General features: G+C 46.7%; 1 protein-coding gene across 2 annotated transcripts in view; it reads left to right on the forward strand.

The window, feature by feature from the left end:
- The window catches only part of MAML3 (mastermind like transcriptional coactivator 3), a 451,017-nt gene that overhangs the window by 419,883 nt on the left and 6,377 nt on the right, over positions 1 to 24,757 (forward strand). Inside the window, exons 3-4 of one of the 2 annotated variants that reach the window (XM_069557059.1) lie at positions 16,674 to 16,928; positions 21,617 to 21,704. In XM_069557059.1, coding sequence (XP_069413160.1) covers positions 16,674 to 16,928; positions 21,617 to 21,704 — 343 coding nt within the window. The remainder of the gene's footprint in view (positions 1 to 16,673; positions 16,929 to 21,616; positions 21,705 to 24,757) is intronic. The other variant, XM_069557060.1, reaches the window with a different exon arrangement.

Consider the following 24,757-nt stretch of genomic DNA (forward strand, 5'->3'; position numbering starts at 1 on the left):
GCACTTGGGCTGCGGGTGGAGGGTTTGTGGCATATGCTTGCTTTCTGAGTGGGTTTGCATTTTGGTCATGGGACAGTAGTGTCTTACTGTGCATACCATCAAAGCGCAGTTGTAAACACAACCTGTACCCGTGTATTGGGGGTATTTGATTAAGACGTCAGTTGTTTGCTCTTTTGCTTTGTTGGTTGGTTTGTTGGTTTTACCTGGATACTCTCGGAATAATGAAACCTGAGGCTGGGAACTGAACTGAAAATGCCCTTCAGGGTTGTACAGTGTTGTCTGGTGACAGGCGTAAGGCTCCACGTTCTTGAACCAGATCCTTGAACTTCCAGTAGGTTGGCAGCCTTGGCCATACATCTTACTGACCTCATCACCCTTCCTTATCCAAGTCTGTTAGCAGAAAGTGAATCAGAGTGGTCCAGAGCTCTCTTGCTTCCTACCCAGGGTGTGTGTGTGTGTAACTGTAGGATATATTCGGACTCTGTCCCCAGAGAGCCTCTGGGATGTGCTGAGAGGGAGGGGCACCGGCAACTGCCCCAGATGCTTCCACAGTGATGTGGCTGGGCCCAGAGGCAGGGGGATGGCATTCCCCACCCCCATGTTGTGGGTTATCTCTCAGCATCCCTTATAGTCAGGCCTCTGAATCCACGGGTTCCGAATCCAGAGACTCAACCAACCACAGATCAGAAATCTTCGGAGAAAAAAATCCAGGAAGTTCCAAAAAGTAAAACCTAAATTTACTGTGCCTGGAAATTATTGACACAGTGCTTACATTGTGTTTGCAACTATTTACATACTATTTACATTATGTTCGGTGTTGTAAGTCATCTAGATATGATTTAAAGTATAGCGGAGGATTTAAAATACAGGTTATATGCAGCTACTGCACCATTTTATGTAAGGACTTGAGCATCCATGGATTTGGATATCCACAGGGGATCCTGGTACCCCCCGAATACCCAGGGATGACTGGGTGCCTGGACTTCTATTCTTGAGGGCTTATGTTGACTGACTAATGGGAACTCAGGGGCTTCTTTGCTTGGAAATTTTCTGCAACTGCATCCAAAAAGGATTGAAAGATTGGCCTTCTCAGCCTTTTTTACAAGCTTCTAAATATGAATTAAGAGGTAGTGTTCCCTGGGCCTTACATAAAAAGTAATCTTCAGTTAAAAAAAATAATTAAGCCCTAAGAACCTAAGACAAATAAAGAAGGGAATCTCCGTTTTACTGGCTTTTCCTGTGTGTCACGTAATGGGGACATCAGACAGACGGAAAGTTGAATTCAGAGGTTTGCGACCCATATCTCCCCACTATATATAAAGGTTTCCAACCATTCACACTTCATTCATCTCAGCTTCCAGAAAACATTTGGTTGACTTGGGAAGGATTTCATCATTTCTGATTGAGAAATACTGCTATTTTTTTTTTAATGTTGAACCAAGATGTGGGGTTTTATTTTATTTAGTGTATTTATTTTCGGCTCTGCTGGGTCTCCATTACTGCCCGTGGGCTTTCTCTAGTTGTGGCGAGCAGGGGCTATTCTCTAGAGGCGGTACACACGCTTCTCCCCATTGCAGCAGCTTCTCTTGTTGCAGAGTACTGGCTTTAGGACACACAGGCCTCGGCAGATGGAACACTTAGGTTTAGTTGCCCAACCAGGGATTGAACGCATGTTCCCTGTATTGGAAGGCAGATTCTCAACCACTGGACCACCAGGGAAGTCTGAGAAATTCTTTATGAAGATAGAGGGGGGATAAAGAGGAAGAAGTAAAATAATTAGTTGGACCAATGTAAAAGAAACTAAGCTTGTATATTAGAGAAATGATCAAAAGGTAAGGTAAGTCCAGAAATAGGCTTCTTAGCTTCCAGGCTGATAAATACCCTGAGCAGCAGGTTAGATCACCCTGTCCTACCTGAGCATCTATCAGCCCAATCCTCCTGCTCTGATTTTAACCTCCTACAAGCAGACAACTGGGAGAGAAGACGCAGTTATGAAAGCTCTTAAAAGAGCCATCTGGGTTTAGGTGACGTGGGTGCAAGGATCACATGCATGTTTTAAAGGAACTGACCCGGATCTGGGAAGGGTAGTTGAGGGGGATATTAAGTCAGCTAAGCTAGAGGAAGAATTAGCACAAGACACTTTGGGGGAAAGTGGGAAGGGGATGGGCATTTCGGATGATATTAAAGCAAGGGGCTCAGACCAGACTTTAGCTTCTGGTGGTGAAGAGTAAGGGCTTCCCAAGGGGGCCCTAGTGGTAGAGAACCTGCTTGCCAACACAGGAGACATAAGAAACTTGGGTTTGATCCCTGAGTCAGAAAGATCCCCTGGAGGAGGGCATGACAACCCACTCTAGTATTCTTGCCTGAGCAATGCCATGAGATGAGCCTGGTGGGCTACAGCCCATAGGATCGCAAAGAGCTGGATACAACTGAAGCGACTTAACAGACAACACACACGAGAAAGTAGGAAACTGGTGATACATACCAGATGTTGAAGCAAAACTACTTAGGCTTTTACAGGGGCTATGCAGCCCATGACCCCCATCTTAGAAGGCTTCTGTAGCTGTTGCCAATTCAAATGGATTTACTCCTAACTAAAATGAAAGTTTCACATAAACTTCAACTTCATGCTAGTTTCTGGCTCCATATTTAGTTGTCAACTTAATTTTTATCCTAAGCGAAAGGTAGCCGTTTGTGAACATGGATTTTTTCCCTCTGTAAGGCTGGGGAACTGATCTGACCATTAAGAAAGAACAGAATACGAGCTGAACATGCAGGCGCCTCGCTGTTACTCATATTGATGGTAATGATCGCAGAAATTTATCAGCACTTGCTTTGCTGAGCACTGTTGAATCATGCTACCTGGAGAAGTTTTGGTGAAATGCGTAAAAGTTTAAGAACTGTGGAAAGGATGAATTCTAATTGCTTCCAGATTCCTTTATCCAGGTTACTGTGTGTGTGTGTGTGTGTGTGTGTGTGTGTGTGTGTAGTCAGAGGTTGCATTCACTGTGATGGACGAAACTCCCTTTGAGGCCCCTATTTCTTCTAAGACTATTTTTATCCCAGTCTGTCCCCAACTCTTCTCAAAGTTAACAAAAGACCTGGACCACTTTTAACTTTTGGAGTCATCAGGTATATTTACAAACTGAAGAAACTGTTTGTTTGTTTGTTTTAATTTCTGGACGGTGTAATTATACCATTCACAAGATGAACACAGGACTGATGAAGACTATTAATTCATAATGGACTTGGTGCAGTGTGATCTAGTTACAGGATACAACTTCAGCCGTAAAATACGAGGCATCTTTCAGTCATATCCGGGTTTCTCAGTGGCCCCCTGTAAAGCCTTGTATGAAGCCTATATCTCAGGCTCTTGGGCACTTCCCTGGTGGTTCAGTGGTTAGACTTCACACTTCCACTACAGGGGCACAGGTTCAATCCCTGGTGAGGGAACGAACATTCCATATGCCTCACAGAGTAGCCAGGAAAAAAAAAAAAACAACTATATCTAAGGCTCTAAACTCGAGGATCACAGTGGATGTAAGACCCAGGGCCCGATGGCCCCCATGCCCCCCTGCCCATTGCCCTCCCTGACCCTGCATGAGCCCCCTCCTAGACTTGCTTCCTCTAAGAACCTGGTTCTCAGCCCGAATCTCTAAGTGTGTAAAGCACCAACCCGAGATTTCTAATGTGCCTCCTCTTTCTTCTCCTTTCCCATGGCCTCCCACAACCCCACCGCGGCAGCTGGCCTGGCTCTGCTCTCAGGAGTGTGGCAAGGGCCATCCTCCCCAGAGCCTCGCTGTGATCACACCTGGTTTGCCCAGAGACAGGTTGGACCATGAGAAACCCAGCAGAGCGGGCTGACACAGACCTTCCCTCCCCTCCTGGGGAGGGGGGAGACCAGGGGATGGCTTCATAGAAGTGGCTCTTCCCAGGCATTCTCATCTAGCAGCCCCGAGCATCCCCTCCCATGGCTGCGGGGAGGACAGAGGACGTGACCAAGCCTCCTCTGCATGGCAAGCCCTCCAGCTCCAAGCCTTCCTTCCCTTCTTCCTGTCTTGTAGTGGCAGCCGCAGAGAGCGCCATTTGGCAGCGTGGTGGTACTGTTGTCTATAAATGGAAACACTGGCCTGACTCCCAGTATAACACAAGATAGGTCTCTGCAGCAGTTATGCAATCTGAGCTCTGATGACTTCATCGGAAGAGGGTGGGGGCAATGAAAGAGAAAGGTACAGGGTGGGGGAACAGTAGCTTGGGAGGAAAATTTTCCCAGGAGCTCACCTGAAGACAATGGAGACTCCTTTTTCCTCCCCTCTCGATTTTTAAATCAAGGCAACAAAGGCAGCAGACAAACGGGTAAAAAACCTCCTTCCTGGAGCCACTGACAAACCACTTGCAGTCCATGCAGCTCCTTGGACACAGGCGGTGTCCCCTGCTGTGGAGCAGGTCTCAAGCCCCTGCACTGGGTTTTCTGACAGCCCCGAGGAGGAGATAGCCTGTAGAGCTCGACAGTGACGTTCACTCATCTCTCCAAGTTCTTAAATTCTAAAGGCTGGGCTGGTTCTGGCCATGCTCTGTGGTCTCAAGCCTAGAATGGGAAAAAACTCCCGAAAGCAGGGTGGTGCCCCAAAGGAAAGTTTATCCAGGTGCATCAGAGAATTCTTGCAAGATGTCAGTCCCCCGGGAGCCTTCTCTGGGACTTGACGGCTCTTTGTTGAAGCAACAAAAACCTGCTTACTTGCTGAACCTGTAGCCAAAGCCAGTCTGTTCATGTTCAGGCCACGTCCAGGAGACCTGGACAGGAGACCTGGCCCTTAACAATGTCTGTTGAACACCCCAGAGTGTGAGGTGGGCTCTGGTGGAAATAAGACACTAGAGCCCCTCTCAAACTCACTATACTCCTGGTCTGTGTAGCCTAAATAATCTTTGTTTTTTTTAATTGGAGGATAACTCCTTTACAGTGTTGCATTGGTTTCTGCCGTACATCAACATGAATCAGCTATACGTGTCCCCTCCCGCTTAAGCCTCCCTCCCACCTCCCATCCGGTCCCACCACTCTGGGTCATCGCAGAGCACCAGGCTGAGCTCCCTGCACTATTCAGCAACTTCCCATTAGCTATCTGTTTTACACATGGTAATGTAAATATTTCAATGGTACGCTCTCAACTCATCCCACCCTCTCTTTCCTCCGTTGTGTCCATAAATCTGTCTCTATTCCTGCCCTGCAAATAGGTTCATCACTATATTTTTCTAGATTCCATATATATGTGTTAATATACAGTATTTGTTTCTTTCTGACTTACTTCACTCTGTATGTGCGTGCGTGCACGCGTGCTCAGCCGCTTCAGTCATGTCCAACTCTTTGTAACACTGTGGACTATAGCCCTCCAGTTTCCTCTGTCCATGGGAGTCTCCAGGCAAGAACACTCGAGTGGGTTGCTGTGCCCTCCTCCAGGGGATCCTCCTGACCCAGGGATCGAACCCGTGTCTCCTGCCTCTCCTGCATTGCAGACAGATTTTTTACCATTGAGCCACCAAAGAAGCCCCTTCACCCTATATAACATAGCCTAAATAGTCTTAATGAGGTTTAGTTACTTTCGGGGAGGCAAGGAGGGTATATTATAGTTTAATGAATCCTCTAAATATTGGCCATTTATGTTGTTCCTTTTTCTTTTTTGCTACTCATGTGTGCCATTTAAGATAAATCTTTGCACAAAGCTATGAATATTTCCAGGAAATGAATCCTTTGAAATGGAATTTATGAATCTGATATACTCAAGTCTTTGATCACTCTGTCCCTCCACTCTGGAACCCAATTCCCTGTTGGCTAGCTGAGGCTTGCCAAGACATCACCTCCTCCAGGAAGTCTTCAGTCCCCTCCCAGGCAATCGGCTGTTCCCTGGTGAAAGGCCCAGAATTGCGGCTTGTGCCACCTCCTCTTCAAAGATGTCATGAGTGGCTCAGGAACTAAGGGCTCCTCCCTCCCCACCAGAATTGTGGCTTGAAATCAAGCAAAGAGACCCTTTTTTTCTTTGCTCTTTTAGGTCAATTTAAATACTTTATTTCTTTACAGCATGAGACTTTATAATATTTATTTGAAGCAATATGTTCATAATAGAAAATTTGAAAGAGTTTAAAAACAAAAATCACTTATAATCCCCATATAATATGATTGTTCTGTGGCTAGTTAGTAACTGCTTTTTCTTCCCCTCTTCAGTATATATTGTAAGAGTTTGTATTATGTGATTAGATAGCCTGAGAAGGCATGATTTTTATTGGCTGCCTAGTATTCATGGTATGGATGTACCATAATTTATTTAATCAAGCTCCTATTGTTGCACACTAATGAACATTTAACCAATTTAGAGTTGCTTTGGTGGTGGAATTAATTACAACACAGGGATCAAAAGGACTCTATAATTTACATCAAAGGCAGAGGAAAAGCATAACTCTCAAAGTTGTGTTTCCACTGGAGGAATCTATGGTAACTATGTTCAAAGTACCGATAAGGACAAATGGTATTTTTGTTGTTTTTACCTCCAAGTAAGTCCTTGAAAGTCTGACCTTCTTATGGCTGATGGCACTCTCCCATCTTGCTCTGCATCGCCAACTTTAACCCTTTCTTTCATCTTCAGTGGAAGGTCCAGTAGCCTGGAGAAGCAGTCTGTGACAGGGTTATCTTTTTCCCTCCTCTCTAGTCATACATGATCTTGATGCCATACAACTCACCACAGACAATCAGTTCAGTTCAGCAAATACTTACTCTGTTGCAGGTGTGGACCTAGCTCTGTGCTGATGCTGGGAACGTGCGTGCGTGCTCAGACACTTCAGTCATGTCCAACTCTTTGCGACCCTATGGACTTTAGCCCACCAGGCGCCTCAGTCCGTGGGATTCTCCAGGCAAGTATACTGGAGTGGGTTGCCGTGCCCTCCTTCAGGGGATCTTCCTGACCCAGAGATTGAGTCCTGGTCTCCTGCATTGCAAGCAGATTCTTTTCCGCTGCGCCACCAGGGAAGCCTCAGTGCTGGGAGACCCATAATGAAATCTGTAGACCTTGCGGGAGTGTTGCCCTAAGGTAACATCCTACCAGAAAATTCCCGCTTACACACATTTAAAAGGGCTTCCCTAGTCGTTCAGCAGTACAGAATCTGCCTACCGGTGCAGGAGACCCAGGATATGTGGCTTCCATCTCTGGGTCAAGAAGATGCCCTGCAGAAGGAAATGGCAACCCACTCCAATATTCTTGCCTGGGGAAATCCTGTGGACAGAAGAGCCTGGCAGGCTATAGTTCATGGGAGTCACAAAAAGTCAGACACAACTTAAGCAACAACAACAAAGCATGTGGAAAGCTGGAACTTCCTACCTCTCCACCCGTTACTTAGTAAAAAATAGTGGTACAGTCATGTATACATACCATGATCATGAGCATGGAAAATATATTATTGTACTGGGCTGGAAGCTGGGAAGAAACATAGAAACACATCAAAACATGGTTGCCTGTGAGTGTTAAAAATGGAAGTTGCCTTTTAAAAATACTTTTAGACAATACATTTTTTAATATTTATCTGGCTGCACCGGCTCTTTGTTGCAACAGGCAGGATCTTAGCTGCAGCATGTGAACTGTTAGTTGTGGCACATGGGATCTAGTTCCCTGGATGGAACCCAGGCCCCCTGCATTGAGAACATGGAGTTTTAGCCACTGGACCACCAGGGAAGTCCCCTTTCAGACGTTATTTTTAAATTTTCCCAGTGATTGTGGGGAGGGTGAAAATCAGCAAAACATGTATCTGTTAAAGAGTCAAACGTGTGAGTAGGAATGCCATCCTGCTCACTGAGAACCTAGAAAGAAAATCAGGTTTAAAGTCTTAGACCTCATTATCCTAGGAATTAAGCTAGAACCAGAGACACAGCACTTCCTTCACCCTGACTTTCTAAAGCTGCATGATCAAGAAGTCATAGCAATAATAGTGATAACAAGCTATGTGTTACGTGGTCAGGATCATGCCAGTCACTGGACCCTGGAGCTTCTACCCAAGCCTATTGGGTTCCTCCACTGCTCCTTCTTAAAAGCCGAACAAAGAACTTTCCTGCACCCATTTAAGCAGACTTAGCATTGCACCCCCAAGTTACTGTCCTGTACATGAAAAGCTTGCTAAATTGGTAAACTACCTCAAAACTCAGTCATCTTGGTGACACAGCCACATCATAAAACAAACTTTTTTATCCAAACTTCCTCAGTAATCTGCTGAAACAGAGGTGTTTATATGGGGTGGGTCTATTGGGGCACTGCTATGAATGTATTACAAGCAACTCTCCAAACCACAGTGAAAAATTATTCTGGACAAGGACAAAGAAAGTCTTTAAAAGAAGCCACCATCCTGAAACCAAGTTTCTGCCCTGACACTTGATCAACTTCAAAGAGAATTCTAAGGTTTTATTTTATTTTGTTTCTTCCTTCCATTTCTGGTTGAATGGGCTAATCTTATGCCCTTTCTTTAAATGTCAAAGTTGATACCACAAAGGCATCCTAATTTTGGGTATCAGGCAACATATAAAACATGATGTATATTTTTGTGCTCTTTCAGCTTCATCCTTTGATCCCAATAGAGTGTCTACCTTTTGCTTCTATTCCCATCCCTCTCCCGCACCCCCTCCTTCCCATTTCTCTTTACTCCAGAGCCCTCTTGGGTGGTCTGCTCAATTTAGACCAGATGCACATTCTGGTCAGTGGAAAAGTCAGAATCCCAAAGACTATGGGACATCAGGCAAGTTACTTAACCTCTCAGAGACTCAGATTTTTTTTTTTTTGTTTTAATCAACAAAATGAGTTTGATTACACAAATGAAAACAGTCATACAGTAAGGTACCCCATACATGCTAGTTGTCTTCTATTTTTGCTTTGGGTCTTTTTCATGTCTGAAGAGGGAGCTTTCCTCAAATCTTAGCTTTCCTACTGTATATAGACCAGGAGACAGGAAGCCTAGTGGCATTTGATGCTTTCTCCCTGAGCAAAGGAGTTGAACTGGCCTCACCCATTCCTGGATCTTGGCTGCTCCTCAGCCTTCACAGCAGAGCTGCAGGAACACTGACCTTTCTGGAAGAATCACAGCATAGGCTTTTTTTTCCAGAATTCTTAAGCTTATACTGCCTGCACAGCCCTCTGAAAATTGGAGAACTCTGTTCCAACTGCAGAAGAATTTGCAATAGAAACCTAAGTAGCTCAGCACTCTGACTTGCTTTGGAAAGTACAGGGTTTGTCATCTAATCAGGGCACAGACAGTGCTGATACCCTAGGTTGCAGTCAGTGCTCATACACCAGGATTATTTGCCCCAGTGAGTCTCAAAATATGGGGCATCGTGGTGACGGGAGTGTGTTTTCAGTCGCTCAGTTGTGTCTGACTCTTTGCAACCCCGTGGATTGTAGCTGGCCAGGCTCCTCTGTCCATGGGATTCTCCAGGCAAGAATGTAGGAGTGGGTATTCATTCCCTTCTCTGGGGGATCTTCCTGACCCAGGGATCAAACTCAGGTATCCTGCATTGCAGGTGGATTATTTAACAACATCTGGGCCACCAGGGAAGCTCTGTGGTTATCCTGGGGCATGTTAAATTGCACCCAGAGACTCTTGTTCTGGAGACCTGGAGTAGAGTCTGAAAATTTGCATTTCTAACGAGCTCCCAGGTTATGCTAATGATGCTGGTCCTAGACCCACACTTTGAGAACCCCTGGTTTAGCCCATCATGGTTCCCCAACAGCCCACCCTACACTGAAAGTGTAAGAGGTTTTAGCACCTTCTTAGCCATTTTCTCTCTATAGCTCATTCATCCCCAGAGTTTCCTTTGTCGAGGGAGGATTCCTACTGGATATGATTTCCATTTGAGGAGGTGCGGGTAGAGACCAAGCAGTCAGGTGGCCTCCTGAGCCTGAGAATGCCAGCTCACCACCCTGAGCCCCGGGGAGTCCACCCAGCTCCGCAGTGGGTGTCGGATTCTGACACGAAACTGCTGAACTCCTTCCCAGCAAGTGTGGTGTTCTGCGTGAAAAGTCAGCTTCCACCTTTGAAAAGACTCTCTCTTCCTGAAACTTAAAACTTGACCAGTACCTTTGCAGGAGAAAGCACCCCCGAGAGTGGTGATAGGTTGGACACAGAAGCGGCGTGACGTATAAAATCTAGACAAAATTCCATTTGGGCTTTTTTTTAATTACTTGACCCGCTTAAGTGTGTGTGTGAAAAGCACAGATTTGTTTTCTGAGACATGCTTTTTGTTTCTATATTAATTTTACTTTTCCCTACCGTGAACAATCCTCCTGTCTCCCCCCATTTCCTCCAGAACCCGCTTCCTTTCCAATGACGCTCGGCGAGGAAGAGGGTGGCGAAATGCGCCCGGGAGCGCGCAGCGATCTCACCCGCTGCGTAGCGGCTCTCAGGCCGAGGACCTGGGGGCCCCTGGGCGGCTCTCCCGGTCCCCTCGGCCCCCCGCACTGCCCCTGCCCGCGCCCGGACCTCCCGGTCGGTTTCTTTGTTAAGAACGCCTGCGCGGAGAGGCATCTTCGGCCCTTCAGGGGCGCACGGGTTCCACTCCTGACTTCTCAGTCCCCTAAGGGCTTGTAAGCACAGAGGCTCGAGTCGAGAGGCTAAATTACGTCCCAGGAGGCTTCTTAAGTAAAATCCTAAATTTCATTTAGGCTCTTCGTAAGCCTTTCGATGGCGAAGCCACTAAGCCCAGGCTCGCACGCCCCCAGCGCCGCCCTCCCCGCACCGGCTTCTTGAGGCTGGGTTATGGGGGAACCCTGTCCCTCTCAGATGGTCCGCCCCTAGGTCTGGGGTGCGCCACTGTCCCTCCCCTCTCGGGTCGCCACCTCCCCCATCACCTCCCCCAACTCCCGGCCCTTCCGTTTCCTTGCATAGCCTCCCCCAACCCCCACTTGAAATCTCCCTCCCCTCGGGCTGGAGGCAAAGTCGGTAATAAGAAACCAGTTCAGTGTCAGTCGGATAGAGGGGGTAGATAACCCCAGAGATACACGGCAATGGAGAGAGAACTCGTTTTGTGTAAAGAGGGCCTCGAGTCACCAGGGAATTCCTGGATTGTCTTGGGCTGTCGTGTGTGATGTCCATCACGCCGTGCGAACACCATCTGCTCGGTATTATGCTCTCAGTTGCCAGGCTACCTGCTGTACGCAGTAACACTTGACTGCCTGGCTCCGCGCTCGCAGCGTTAGCCCAGACGCGCCGGGCGGGGGGACCGGTGGGGGAGAAAGGCGAGTCATGATTAAGCCATCTGCAGGCTGGGGGCGGGGGGACACGCCGCGCGGGCGGAGCGGGCGGGCTGGCAGCGAGGACCGGGCTGACACCACCATCTGCTGGGGCAGAGACAGAACAGCAGCTGTTCCTTGTTCCCCCCCGCCCCACCTGAACACCTGAAAAAAGGCTGAAGCCCTGAGCCAGTTCTCCACTGGGCTCCCCCACCCGAGTCTCCATCACCACCCGCAGCCTCCCTTCCAAGGAGCCGGCAGTCTCTGGTTCACCGCCAGCAACCCCAGCCCTTCTCACCCGAACACTATGCATTTCTTGTAAGAGACATAAAGCTTCCCTGTGCACAGATTTATAAATAAACAGCTGGCTGCTCTTAAGAGATATTTTTACCACAGCTGTTTTTTGAAGTAGAAAACGGCCTCTTATGGAGGGAGGTAGGGTGTTTTTTATACCTCCTACCTCTCTCTCCAGCTCATAGAAAATTGCTAAGATTTTTTTCCTGGAGGAGAAGATACGTAAAATAGATTCACTGGTTTTGATGCCCCCCCCCCTCCTGTATTTTACTGAAGAGTGAGAGCTTTGGGAAATAATGAAGATCTATGTAATCAATTGGATTTCTTGAGAGGAAGAGATGGAATTAAGATTCTGGGTGGAAGGCAAGGGAGGTCGTTGAGCAGGGGATGGAGTGGAGAACAAGCTAGTAATTAAAACTAAAAATACTGCATCACTTGGCTTCAAGGCATTACATTTCTGGTGACGAAAGCTCAGCCTGGTTTTCTCTAATTGCACACACAGTGTGTGTCCTCCTTAGAAACAAGAGCTGTGGCTTGAAATCCTGAAATTCGACAGACTATTGCTCATTAAGAACTCTTAGGCTGGAGGTTAAAAGCCACCATGTCATGTGAAACAGCTAATGGCCTCGGCCAGCTCAATTTGTAAGGTGAGTCACTTGGCGCAGCTTCACACTTGGCATGCACACATAAGGCTGGGGCCCTAGTGTCACTCACCCACTGTTGAATGCAGCAGAACTGGTTGGGAGAGGTGTATCAACCTAGGCTCACAGATGTTTCTTATGGAAGGGAGTCCTTTAAAAATGCACATAGCCCTCCTGCCTCTCGGGGTTCCATTCAGGTCGCTGCAGGGAAACTGGTCTTCAGGTCTTCAGTGAGAAACCTGAAAGGAAAATCTTTGAGAGGGAATCATTTGGGGAAATACAGAATCCTGGGAGGTAATAACCAAACTTTCCCTTTGGGAAGGGTTTTTCTCACTGTGCTTTTGAAGTACAGCACCACCCCCAGCCCCATCTGAAAGTAGAGCATTCCTATGAAATCTTTTCTAAGCCGAAATGGCCTGCAGTGAGTAAGCAAACACCTTGGGACACATCTTGCCAAGAGTGTGCAGAATAAATAGAGACAAAACACAGATGCTCACAGAGTTCAAAGCTGTGGCGACTTGATGCTGAGATGCTGAGTGTAGTTCCTGGGGGAGGAGCTTGGTGGCGCCACTCTCACAGCTGGGGGTGCCTGCTGTCTCTATAATCACTCTCTGCAAAACTGAACACTGATGATATTTTAGATTTTCACCTTTTTCTATAAACTCTAAAATCCTCTTCAGATGTCTCCTGGTTAGCAAAACCAGGTACTAGTGTAGGTCTTCTGTAAAAGCTAAGTGGCATAAAGTGAACTTTTGAAAAGTGGGTGATACCTATATTTATTTTTGGTCCAGGAAGACAGGGACTGGAAGAGCTGAGATGAATCTACATCCTCACCTCATTTGCCTCTCCCTTTCTTTCTGGGTGGAGAGAAGGCTGGGAAAGCAACTCATCACTACTTACCGCTTCTGGGCAAGCTCACCAGGTACTTGCGGGCTGATCTCATAGGACAAGAATATCTCAAAGTGCACAAAGATAAACGGGGCCAACCCACACCAGACCTCTCATAAAATCAAGCTGAAGAAAACTTGATCTCCCCTTGGGTCTCATTTTCTTTTCCCACTGTCTCCTCCTTATCAAAACTGGAGATTTCAAATACGCTTAAATACTCAGAAAAAAAAAAAAGCTGTATATCTGTATTTTTGCTGATTGGTTAACTGTCTGTTGTGTGAATTCCTTTGTTAAAGTGTTAAGTCAGTTGGCCATTTGTCTCCAAAGGTGGCAAGAAACAGCTTTATCCCACTGGAAGAAAGGGTTTGGAAAACAGGAGGCAAGTTTAGCGGGAAAAGAAGAGAGTAAAATATCTTGACCTCTGCAGGGATTAGTGTTAAAGTAAACTTTTTGGTAGCATAAAATTCCAGCCATTGTTGACTATGCTGTATTTTCATTAACATAAATATTTCATAACTCTACCTTTTCATTGTCTATGTACAGAGAAAATACACAAGGACAATAAGTTTTAACTTCAGCAACATCACACTTGCATTTGAAAACTAGAGCACAGTGTATTTGTGGGACAGAAACTGTATATTTAGTTTACAAGCAATTCTTAGGCACACTCTTGGCACCATGGACCCATCGTACAGGAAAAACCTGTGCTTGTGGAAAGAATACTGAATTTAGTCTCAGAATCAATGTTTCAGTTCTATGAGTGCTGATTCTTCCATTTACTAACTGTGTGGCCTGGGTCACCACACTAACCAGAGTTTTTTTTTTAAATTTTTTTAATTTTATAGAAGTATAATTGATTTACGTTGTTGTGTTTCATTTCTGCTGTATAGCAAAGTGACTCATAAATATATATACACACACACTTTCTTTCATATTCTTTTCCATTATGGTCTGTCACAGGGTATTATATCCAGTTCCCTGTGCTATACAGTAGGACTTTATCCATATATATGCTTATCCATCCTATATATAATAGTTTGCATCTGCTAATCCCAAACTCCCAGTCCCTCCCTCCTCAACCACTCTCCCCTTGGCAGCCACGAGTCTGCTCTCTGTATCTGTAAATCTGTTTTTGTTTCATAAATATATTTCTTTATGTCACATTTTAGATCCCACATATAAGTGATATCATATGATATTTGTCTTTCTCTGCCTGACCGACTTAGTCTGATAATCTCTAGGTCCGTCCAGGTTGCTGCAGGGGCTAATATTTCAGTCCTTTTTGCCACTGAGTAGTATTCTGTTGTATATATGTGTCTCGTCTTTATCCACTCATCTGTCGATTTAGGTTGTGAGATTTAGGTTGCTTCCATGTCCGAGCTATTGTGAATAGTGCTGGTATGATCATAGGGTTGCATGTATCTTTTCAAATTACAGTTTTATCTGGGTATATGTCCAGGAGTGGGATTGCTTGATCATATGGCAACTCTATTGTTAGTTTAGCACTACTAACTCAACCTTCTTGAGCTGTTGTTACCTGGATGAGAGGAGGAGTGGGTTTTTGTTTGGTTTTTTTGTTGCTTGTTTTGTTTTGTTTGGGTACTGGAGGGAGGGAAGGAGATCCAGCACAATTCTATATTTTGAAAGGAAACTCCCCTCAGGGTTGACTGTATTGACACTGAAGAAGAAAAGTGAAAAGAGGACAAATATTAAAATCCAGTTTGCAGTTTTTCATTTAGGATGGCTCAGAGGAGGCAGATAAAATTCATGTTGTCACAAAGCAGGCTTGTTAAATGCATTAATGAAGGAATGCATTAATAATGATGGAAATACCATGGCAAATAGAAGTAATATATAAAATTTGATAACTACTAAACATCCATTTAAGGTGGTCACTTTTGTGTATACATCTTTATAACCTTAATTTCCTTCACTACGTATATCTGGGACTAATAACCAGCATGAAAAACTGAGTATCTAGATTTTACAGTGAGGAAGTCTTTCTTAAAAATCCAGTCTAACTGCCTAAGAAATGTTTGATGTAGATTTATTCACATTTGCCTCTCCTGATCTAAGTCTCATAACTGTCTCTCACAAAATGACTGTGTATGTCCTTATATGTGTATCCATTTAATTTGTATACTTCTCAGACAGCAGCTTCTCTTTGTTCAGATTAATTTCTTGAAACTTGAGTGAATTAAAGGGAATCGTTCTGCAGAATGGGCTTCCCTCGTGGCTCAGAGGGTAAAGTGTCTGCCTACAATGCAGGAGACTGGAGTTCAATCCCTGGGTCGGGAAGATTCCCTGGAGAAGGAAATGGCAACCCACTCCAGTATTGTTGCCTGGAGAATCCCTTGGACGGAGGAGCCTGATGGGCTACAGTCCATGGGGTCGCAAATAGTTGAACACGATTGAGCGACTTCACTGCACCCTTTTCTGCAGAATGATCAGATAATACTTTGCCATTACGAGGTGTGCTTGGTAGAATGAACAGGAAAGGAAACATCAAGAAACTACATCTTATGGCCACACACCTACTTTTCCCATCTGCTGTTTTTCCCCGATGGTCTACACCGTTGGGCTCTAACTTCCCCTCTGAGCACAGTCTTGGAGGAGTCACCTGGGCTGTGTATGAAGGGCTCCCTATCTCCTGTTCCATAAGGACTGGTCCTTAAAAGTTGACATACTTTGACTGACATAATTATTGAATCTAGAGACCCAGTTCAAGCCCCAACATTTAAATTATCTCAGACACCTGAGACTCAATTCTGTTTTTAAAGAGGTTAGGAGATTCCATATCTTTGGTCAGTGTAACACATTCCTAATTCTCCCCATCAACAACTCTCACTAGCAGGATTCTTTTTGCATATGTCAGAGCTTTCAAATGTCACAATTAATTAGGATTTCATCAAATAGCAGTTCTGCTGATTAATCAATTCCAGCAGCATTCTATAAATGTCTCTCCTACTAAGTAGCCCATTTTGGCCAGGCAGGCAGTAAAGATGAAGACTGAAAATATCAGTCTGAAAATGAGCCCCACCTGAGGGCTTATTCCTTTCTTTGGAGGAACACTTATGGTTAGCTGAAAATGCAATTCTTATTCTTTAGCCAATTCTATCAGAAACAGGGGCTTCCCAGGTGGCTCAGTGGTAAAGAATCCTCCTGCAATACAGGAGATTTAAGAAACATGGGTTCCATTCCCCCGTTGGGAAGATCCCCTGGAGTAGGAAATGGCAACCCACTCCAGTGTTCTTGCCTGGAAAAAGCCCATGGACAGAAGAGCCTGGGTGGCTGCAGTCCCTGGGGTCACAAACAGTTGACTCGACTTAGTGACTAAGCAGCAACAACATCAGAAACAGACTGGACCTGGCCTCAGACTCCGCAGAGCCGTTACTGGCCCCCTCTAGCCTCTCCAGCCCACTGTGTTGAGAGATTGGAGGACCGCTGTGTTCTCTTTATGGAAATGTAATATGTGCCACTAGGGATCCAGTAGGGAGGGAATACCCCATGCCCATCCCCCTGTGCTTTGGTTCAGATGTGAAGTCACCACATTCACTTCTTTTCTCTCTTCTCTTCCCTTCTCTCCCTGTCCTCCCAGGAGCAGCACCCAGTGGGGCTTCCCCGGACCACGGGCCCCATGCAGTCCTCTGTGCCCCCAGGCTCAGGGGGCATGGTCTCCGGAGCGGGGCCTGCGGGGCCAGGCTTCCTGGGCAGCCAGCCCCAGACAGTCCTCATGAAGCAGATGCTCATTGACCAGCGGGCCCAGCTGATGGAGCAGCAGAAACAACAGTTCCTGCGGGAGCAGAGGCAGCAGCAGCAGCAGCAGCAGCAGCAGCAGATTCTCACAGAGCAGGTAACTCATGCCTATGGCGGGCTTCCTGCAATTCGCAAACATTTCTTCAGGGCCTGGTGTCTGAACGAGTCTCAGGTCTCGTCCTCCAGCAAGAAAGTCACTGGCCAGCACTTCCCAAGACTACAGAAGAGCCTGCAGAATGTAGACCTTTCCATTAGTTAGGTTTTTTTCTTAGAATGCATTGGTTTGTTCTGAAAAGACAGGCTTCAGCCATGCATTTGAAGACCCCCTTGCCAGAGATCTGTCTTCAAGTCTGGCTTTTTGCTTCTGGCTTCTGGTACCGGGGTCTGTGGAATCAGCATGTGGGTGGCGGGGGTAGAGGGGAGCTGGCTTACATTCTTCATAAATTCTGATATTCCCAGCGGGAAGAAAAAAGAAAATAATTCAGAGAACTTTGTTTCTTGGAGGAAAGAGTCAGAAGGGGGGATTGAGAAGAATTCTCACAGCGTTGGTCATGAACAATGGAACAGGAACAATTGCAGAATAATAGGGCCCACAGAACTACTTGGAAACCTGAACTCCGGGTCACAGAAAGGGTGCAAACTTGAGAAAAATTCCCAGCAGCTTTGAAAACAGCTCAGGAAATCTTTGAGTTAAAGGCCTAACACAGAGAAAGCTTTACCTGAGGCGTGTTTGACCACCATTGACACATAATTCCTCCAGCTTTGAAAGGAAGCCTTGCTGTGGGCTGCTCCTCTGAGTTTCAGTGTGTTTTGTTTTTCAAGAGGCCCTTGCCTTCTTTCGTGTTATCCTGAGAGAGGCCTGAGATCCTCCATCTAGGCCGTCCCTAGATGGCTCCAGTGGAGGGGTCTGACCCATGCATCTTGCCCTTCTATTATAGGAATCGTGAGGTTATCATCTAAGGCTCAAGGTCCACAGTTACCCTTCTAGAATGTTCCTAATAGGATCAGAATTTTGGACATTTATCAAGCATCCTCCACCACACCATATCTATACATGATGCCGTGTAGGACCAGAGGCATGTTGAGGTCCTTAGTGACCAAGAGCAGCATTCAAAGTAACACCAGTCATCCCCCCAAACAGAAAAATTGTACTGTTGAGCACAGTTCACTTAGGTTCCCTTTTTCGCTTTTGTTCTTGAACAGCTGTGTAATTATCTCCCTTTTTACCGAGGTTAGTCAGCCACCTGGCAGCTCTTGTACAAACAAACCTCTGTCCCTCTCACCCTGTGGAAGGTGTGTGACAAGGAGCCACACTGATGTCTCTCAGACAGTGATAAATGGGGCTACCGAGGGGAACAAGGGGAAGCTGGGCTTTGCAAACCCTCCCCTCAGCCAAGCCTAGGAAATTTCACATGTGCCTGATCCTTTAAGTGACTCTCTTTGATGGGTATGCTATGACCGTGGCACAAAGGGGAGTCGGCGTAACCAAGCCAAACAGCTGTGCCAGGCCAGAGGAGTCCCCACTCAGTGAGACCAGCCAAGCCCAGGAATGAGGAAGGAGGTGGAAGGAAGAAGAGTCACCGAGGATGGTGCCCACCGACCACGGGGCGAGAGTGCGGGACCCTGCAGAACCCAGCACACAGAAGACAGACACAGGGCTCCTCAGAAAAGCTGGGAAATGAGAAACTATAAGAGAAAAAGAGAGAGAGGGTGTACAATTCCTTAATGACTGTGTGTACCAAGAGCTGAAGAGGGACCAAGGAAAGAACAATTTACTCTGGGCCACATCTTTTGCTTCTGGTATGATTCTGGGAAAAAAAAAAAAAAACCGCTTCACCTCTCTCATCTGCCAAATAGATTTCCCTATTTCCCAGCCTTCTTCCGGATGTTCTTATGAGTCACGTTTATAAAACCCTTAGGAAACAGCACAAGGCGGGGCTCTGTCACATGACCCTGGTGTCACGGAATGCGACTAAGAGCTGCAGCTGTCCTGTGGGACTGGCCAGAACTGAGGCAGGGGGATGGAGCACGCCGCCTGCACCTGGGGACAGTGCTTATCGATGCACCTACCTGGGGGCCTACACTCTCGAGGATGAGTGTGGCCATACCAACGCCACGCTGATTTTCTTGGAACCTACAGCAGCAGAGAAAGTATCCTGCCGCTGCTGCTGCCGCTAAGTCGCTTCAGTCGAGTCCGACTCTGTGTGACCCCATAGACGGCAGCCCACCAGGCACCCCCGTCCCTTGGATTCTCCAGGCAAGAACACTGGAGTGGGTTGCCATTTCCTTCTCCAATGCATGAAAGTGAAAAGTGAAAGTGAAGTCACTCAGTCGTGTCCAACTCTTAGCAACCCCATGGACTGCAGCCTACCAGGCTCCTCCATCCCTGGGATTTTCCGGGCAAGAGTACTGGAGTGGGGTGCCATTGCCTTCTCCAAGAAAGTATCCTAACATTTTCAATTTTGCCAGCAGCATACTGGGAACACATGGGTTTCCCCGAAAGGACATGGGAGGGAAAACAGAAAGATTGGGGATCTTGCATGTCTTTGGGAACATTCAGATGGTTCTCAGTAGACTTAGAAATCAGAACAGAGCAAGTAGAAACCAGGTGTGAATTAACATTTAATGCGTGTTTCTCAGAGCGCAGAGCATGTCAGCTGCCATCCGTTCACTAAGGTTCATTGGAACCTGGAATTTTAGATCTGAAAGAAATGTTAATCATGAAGTCTGTTTATTTTACACACGAGGGAAACTGAGGCAGGGGAAGCTTACATGATTTTTTTTTTTTTTTTTGGCGCTTGCAGAACCAGTGAGAGCCAGAGACTGGTCTGGTACCTTGGGCCCCCTGATTCCTGACCCACAACCCACCACCCCAGGCTACTTCAGGGCTTGTACCCATTTATAGATGGGACACTAAAATTCTTACATAATATGGGAAGTTTGGCTTCGGATAAGCTTTTAAATGCTCAGCTTACTTTCAATAATGTTCGTAGACTGCTACCTGAAAGATTAGCGTGGTTTCTTGTCTATGCTGTGTCTACACAATTAATTCATTTCAACAGCAAAACACCATGGTAGGCACTACAGGACAGGGTGAACAGAGGCCATTCTTTTCTTTTCTTCAGTTGCCAGAGTACTGGCTGGGCTTGTCAACAAAAAGGAAAAAAAGAAGAAAGAAAGAATTATAGAGCTGCCCAGGAATAAAAACAAGAGAAAAAAAATAGAAATAAACACATGTGTTAAGAAGTGGTCAACGTGTGTTATTTTTATAATGAACACTCTAAAGAGCAGAGCCCTGGCTGTTTGTTTTTCTAACCCTTGCAGATGAAAGGTGCTCAATGAATATTCCACAGCTGCAGAGGAGGCTACCCAGAAGGTCACCCAGCTACTTGACATTAGACCCAGAACTCAAACCCCTTTCTTTGCTCTTTCCACCCCATTCTTATTTTCTCTCCCTTTGCACATTCAGCATGATAATGATACACAGCAGCCTCCCCAGTATGTTGGTAACAGCATGGGCAGTGCCGAAGCCCGGTGACTGCAAGAAGGAAAACTAAGACACAGGCCTCGTGGTTCCTGGTGGATGTGGGATCCCACGCAGTTCCTCAAGGCAATAGATGCTGTGTTTTTGACTTGCGGAGATGTATTTTGCAGGCAGTGTGACACCCTGGGACTAAAATGAGGCCTTCTTTTAAATAGTCCCTGAGAATCTCATCTTCCTATACCCAAAGCATCTATTTTAGGTTATTAAAAATTAGTTGCTTGTCTGTGTGAGCTCGGTGCCCACAATGCTGAGAAAGGCATGCAGCTGATACCGAAAAAGCAAAGTCAGAACTGCCTCCCTGGGCTCCCTTGGCGGTTCAGTGATAAGGAATCTGCCTGCCAATGCAGGAGGCGTGGGTTTGATCCCTGGTCTGGGAAGACCCACGTGCCGTGGAGCGACTAAGCCCATGCGTTACAACTATTGGGCCTGTGCCCTAGAGCCCAGGAACCGCAACTCGTGCCCATGTGCTGAAGCTGAAGCCCTCTTGCCCAAGAGGCTGTGCTCTGCAACAAGAGAAACCGCTGCCCTGAGGAGCCAGCTCGCCGAAACTTAGAGAGACACCAACGCAACAACAACAACCAAGCACCACCAAAAATAAGTGAAATTTTTTTTTTTAAAAAAACTGCCTCGGTGACTACACATCCCTTTTAAGCCAGCAAGACCACACAGCAGACATGCCACACAGGTTCACCAAGGATGCGGGTAGTAGAGGTGGGTCTGACAGCCAAAAACTAGAAACACCCTAAATAGCCACCCCTTGCAGCACAGATAAAGACACGGATGTATGTTCTTTGGGGAGAATACTACTCAACAGTGAGGATGAACAGTCCACACTGCAGGCACCAACCTGGATGAAGCGCGAAAATGCAACAAATGCAAGCAGACAGACACAAAAGCCAGACTCAAATACGATGTCTAAAACCCATGTCTATGAAGTACAGAAGCTGACATAACTAATATGTAGTTGGCCTGGGGGTGCTCCCCAGGGGTCAGGGGAAGGGTGGTCATGGGGAAGGGACAGGAGGGGCTCCTGGCAACATTCTGTGTCTTGATCCAGAGGCTGGTTCCCAGAAGTGTGTCCATTTGGGAGTATCCCCCACACTGTATACGAGTGTTCCACGCCTATATGCTGTTCTTCAATACAAGGTTTAGTTTGTAAAACCCTCAGAATGGCTGGGATATTCAATTGCACGTTCTCTCCCATCTCACCTCCTGGTCCTCCTTGTCCTCTGTCGTTTCAGCAGCTGCAGCAGCCACACTTACCCCGGCAGCACCTGCAGCAGCAGCAGCGGAACCCATACCCAGTGCAGCAGGTCACCCAGTTTCAAGGTGAGGCCGGTGCACACCTCTGCCATTGTATTCCTTCCGGGGGGAAGGTAAAGTGAATGTCACCCGGTGACAGTGCCGTGGGTGCTGTGTTTGGTGTCCAAGTAATAGGAAAAATATTTAAGACCTGATGGTACCAACCAGTCAGAATACCAGGCATTAACCTTTCAGCCACTGGGCCCCAGAGAGGTCCTGGTGGGCCCAGGGTGGGGTCATGATAACTTTGCGGGTGGGACTGGAGTAGCTATTCTTTACCAAAAGTACAGAAGTATTTCAATATTTTAACAACCAGGGCTTCCCCGGTGGCTCAGATGGTAAAGAATCTGCCTGCAATGCAAGAGACCCAGGTTCAGTTCCTGGATTGGGAAGATCCCTTGGAGTATGAAATGGCAGCCCACTCCAGGGAGAATCCCATGGACAGAGGAGCCTGGTGGGCTACAGACCATGGGGTCACAAAGTGTTGGATACAACTGAGAGACAAACATTTCCACTTTCCAAAGACATACAAGTGCCTGTTGACCCAATATCAGCCTTGTTGGTATCTAGATCACATCTCAGAGATGACGGTGGGGAAAATCCTGTGTCGCATTTTTCTTACTAATCCTAGCAGGTTTGCTGACCAAAGCCTTAACTTTCAGCAACTGCAGTGAAAGAATCTAGCTTTTAGCAACCACTAATCTCTGCTGAGGAGAAGGCAATGGCACCCCACTCCAGTACTCCTGCCTGGAAAATCCCGTGGACGGAGGAGCCTGGTAAGCTGCAGTCCATGAGGTCGCTGAGTCGAACATGACTGAGTGACTTCACTTTGACTTTTCACTTTCATGCACTGGAGAAGGAAATGGCAATCCACTCCAGTGTTCTTGCCTGGAGAATCCCAGGGACAGGGGAGCCTGGTGGGCTGCCATCAATGGGGCTGCACAGAGTCGGACACGACTGAAGTGACTTAGCAGCAGCAGCAGCAATTTCTGCTGAACGTAGAAGACAAATAGGGACTTGAGCTTAGTTGGACTGTCTTGATCCTGTTGCCCTTTGCACAAATCCTGAATCATGGCCCCAGAAGGAATGGCTGCACTGTCCAGGGTTGCCATTCCTATGTTGATTGTTATTGTTTGGTCACTTAGTCTCGTCAGACTCTTTGCAACCCCATGGACTGCAGCGTGCCAGGCTTCCCTGTCCTTCACTATCTACTGGAGTTTGATCAAACTCATATCCATGGAGTCAGTGATGCTATGTAATCTTCTCATCCTCTGTTACCTCCTTCTCCTCCTGCCTTCAATCTTTCTGAGCATCAGGATCTTTTCTAATGAGCTGTCAGCTCTTCGCCATAGGTGGCCAAAGTATTGGAGCTTCAGCATCAGTCCTTCCAATGAATATCCAGGGTTGATTTCCTTTCAGTTCAGTTCAGTCGCTCAGTCGTGTCCGACTCTTTGCGACCCCATGAATTGCAGCACGCCAGGCCTCCCTGTCCATCACCAACTCCCAGAGTTCACCCAAACTCATGTCCATCAAGTTGGTGATGCCATCCAGCCATCTCATCCTCTGTCATCCCCTTCTCCTCCTGCCTCCAATCCCTCTCAGCATCAGAGTCTTTTCCAATGAGTCAGCTGTTCTCATGAGGTGGCCAAAATATTGGAGTTTCAGCTTTAGCATCAGTCCTTCCAAAGAACACCCAGGACTGATCTTTAGGACGGATTGGTTGGATCTCCTTGCAGTCGGAGGGACTCTCAAGAGTCTTCTTCTCCAACACCACAGTTCAAAAGCATCAATTCTTTGGCACTCAGCTTTCTTCACAGTCCAACTCTCACATCCATACATAGCCTTGAGTAGACGGACCTTTGTTGGCAGAGTAATGTCTCTGCTTTTGAATATGCTCTCTAGGTTGGTCATAACTTTCCTTCCAAGGAGATGGACTAATTTGATCTCCTTGCAGTCCAAGGGATTCTTAAGCATCTTCTCCAGCACCACAGATTGATCCCCTCAAATATCAATCCCTTCAATCTCCAATAGAGGGAACCCCTATGGGTCTTATATGATGGTGGAGGATGAGTCTGAGGACCCTCCCCAATCTCATCCACAGGAATTTTCAGGGGGTCACAGGAGTCATGAAGCAGTAGAAATCCTAGTTCCTGTCCTCTCTCCTCTTGGAGGACCGAGATCAGTGCATCCTCACTTCTCAAATGTTACCTCTCACTTTGACAATCTGCTAGAAGCCAGGAAGTCCCTTGCACAGAAGTATGCATATATAGTAAATAAATACAAACTTTATGGATCGTTTCACAAGAGTTACCCTTTTCCATAGACTGCGGGGGGAAAATTTATGATCTAGGGTAGCGTTTTTCATTCTTCAGGTTGCAACACCCAAGTAGTTTGTGTCCAACTCTTTGTGACCCCATGGACTGTAGCCCACCCAGGCTCCTCTGCCCAGGGGGATTCTCCAGGCAAGAATACTGGAGTTGGTTGTCATGCGCTCCTCCAGGGGATCTTTCCAACCCAGGGATCAAACCCAGATCCCCCACGCTGCAGGTGGATTCTTTACTGTCTGAGCCAACAGGAAAGCCCATTGAAGATAATTTAGTGGGCCAGAACCAGCACTTTTAAAATGAAATAATAGGAAAAAAATGATCGGAGTGTATCATAATGAGGGCGGCTTTTGCTTCTGTCCTGAGCCCACATGTGTGTGTACTGTGAGTTGTGGTTCAGAGTCTAAAAGCCGCTGGTGTTCATGGCCAGATTTTCCTAAGGATGGCCTCTGGACCCCTGGGGCTTGAGCAGCTACCACCCTTAAATCTGTGGGACAGTTCTATCACTTCAGATCCTTTGGGGCCCCACACAGGGAAGGACAAAGGGAACTGGGCTGTCCGTGGAAGTGCTATGCAGTAAATTTGTGCCAGTATTCTTTGAAGAATTCTCTTTCTCACTTGCCCATGTGTGCGGGAGAGTGGGAAATAGTTACTGCTACAGACGTGGTTTTTGTTGCAGACATGGAGCCCTCCTTTTCTACCTGTAGTCCTCAGACTTGAGCCTGCGTCTGGTCACCAGCAGAACTGGTTCAAAAA

This window comes from Ovis canadensis, chromosome 17, assembly GCF_042477335.2.
Source record: "Ovis canadensis isolate MfBH-ARS-UI-01 breed Bighorn chromosome 17, ARS-UI_OviCan_v2, whole genome shotgun sequence".
Taxonomy (NCBI): Eukaryota; Metazoa; Chordata; class Mammalia; order Artiodactyla; family Bovidae; genus Ovis; species Ovis canadensis.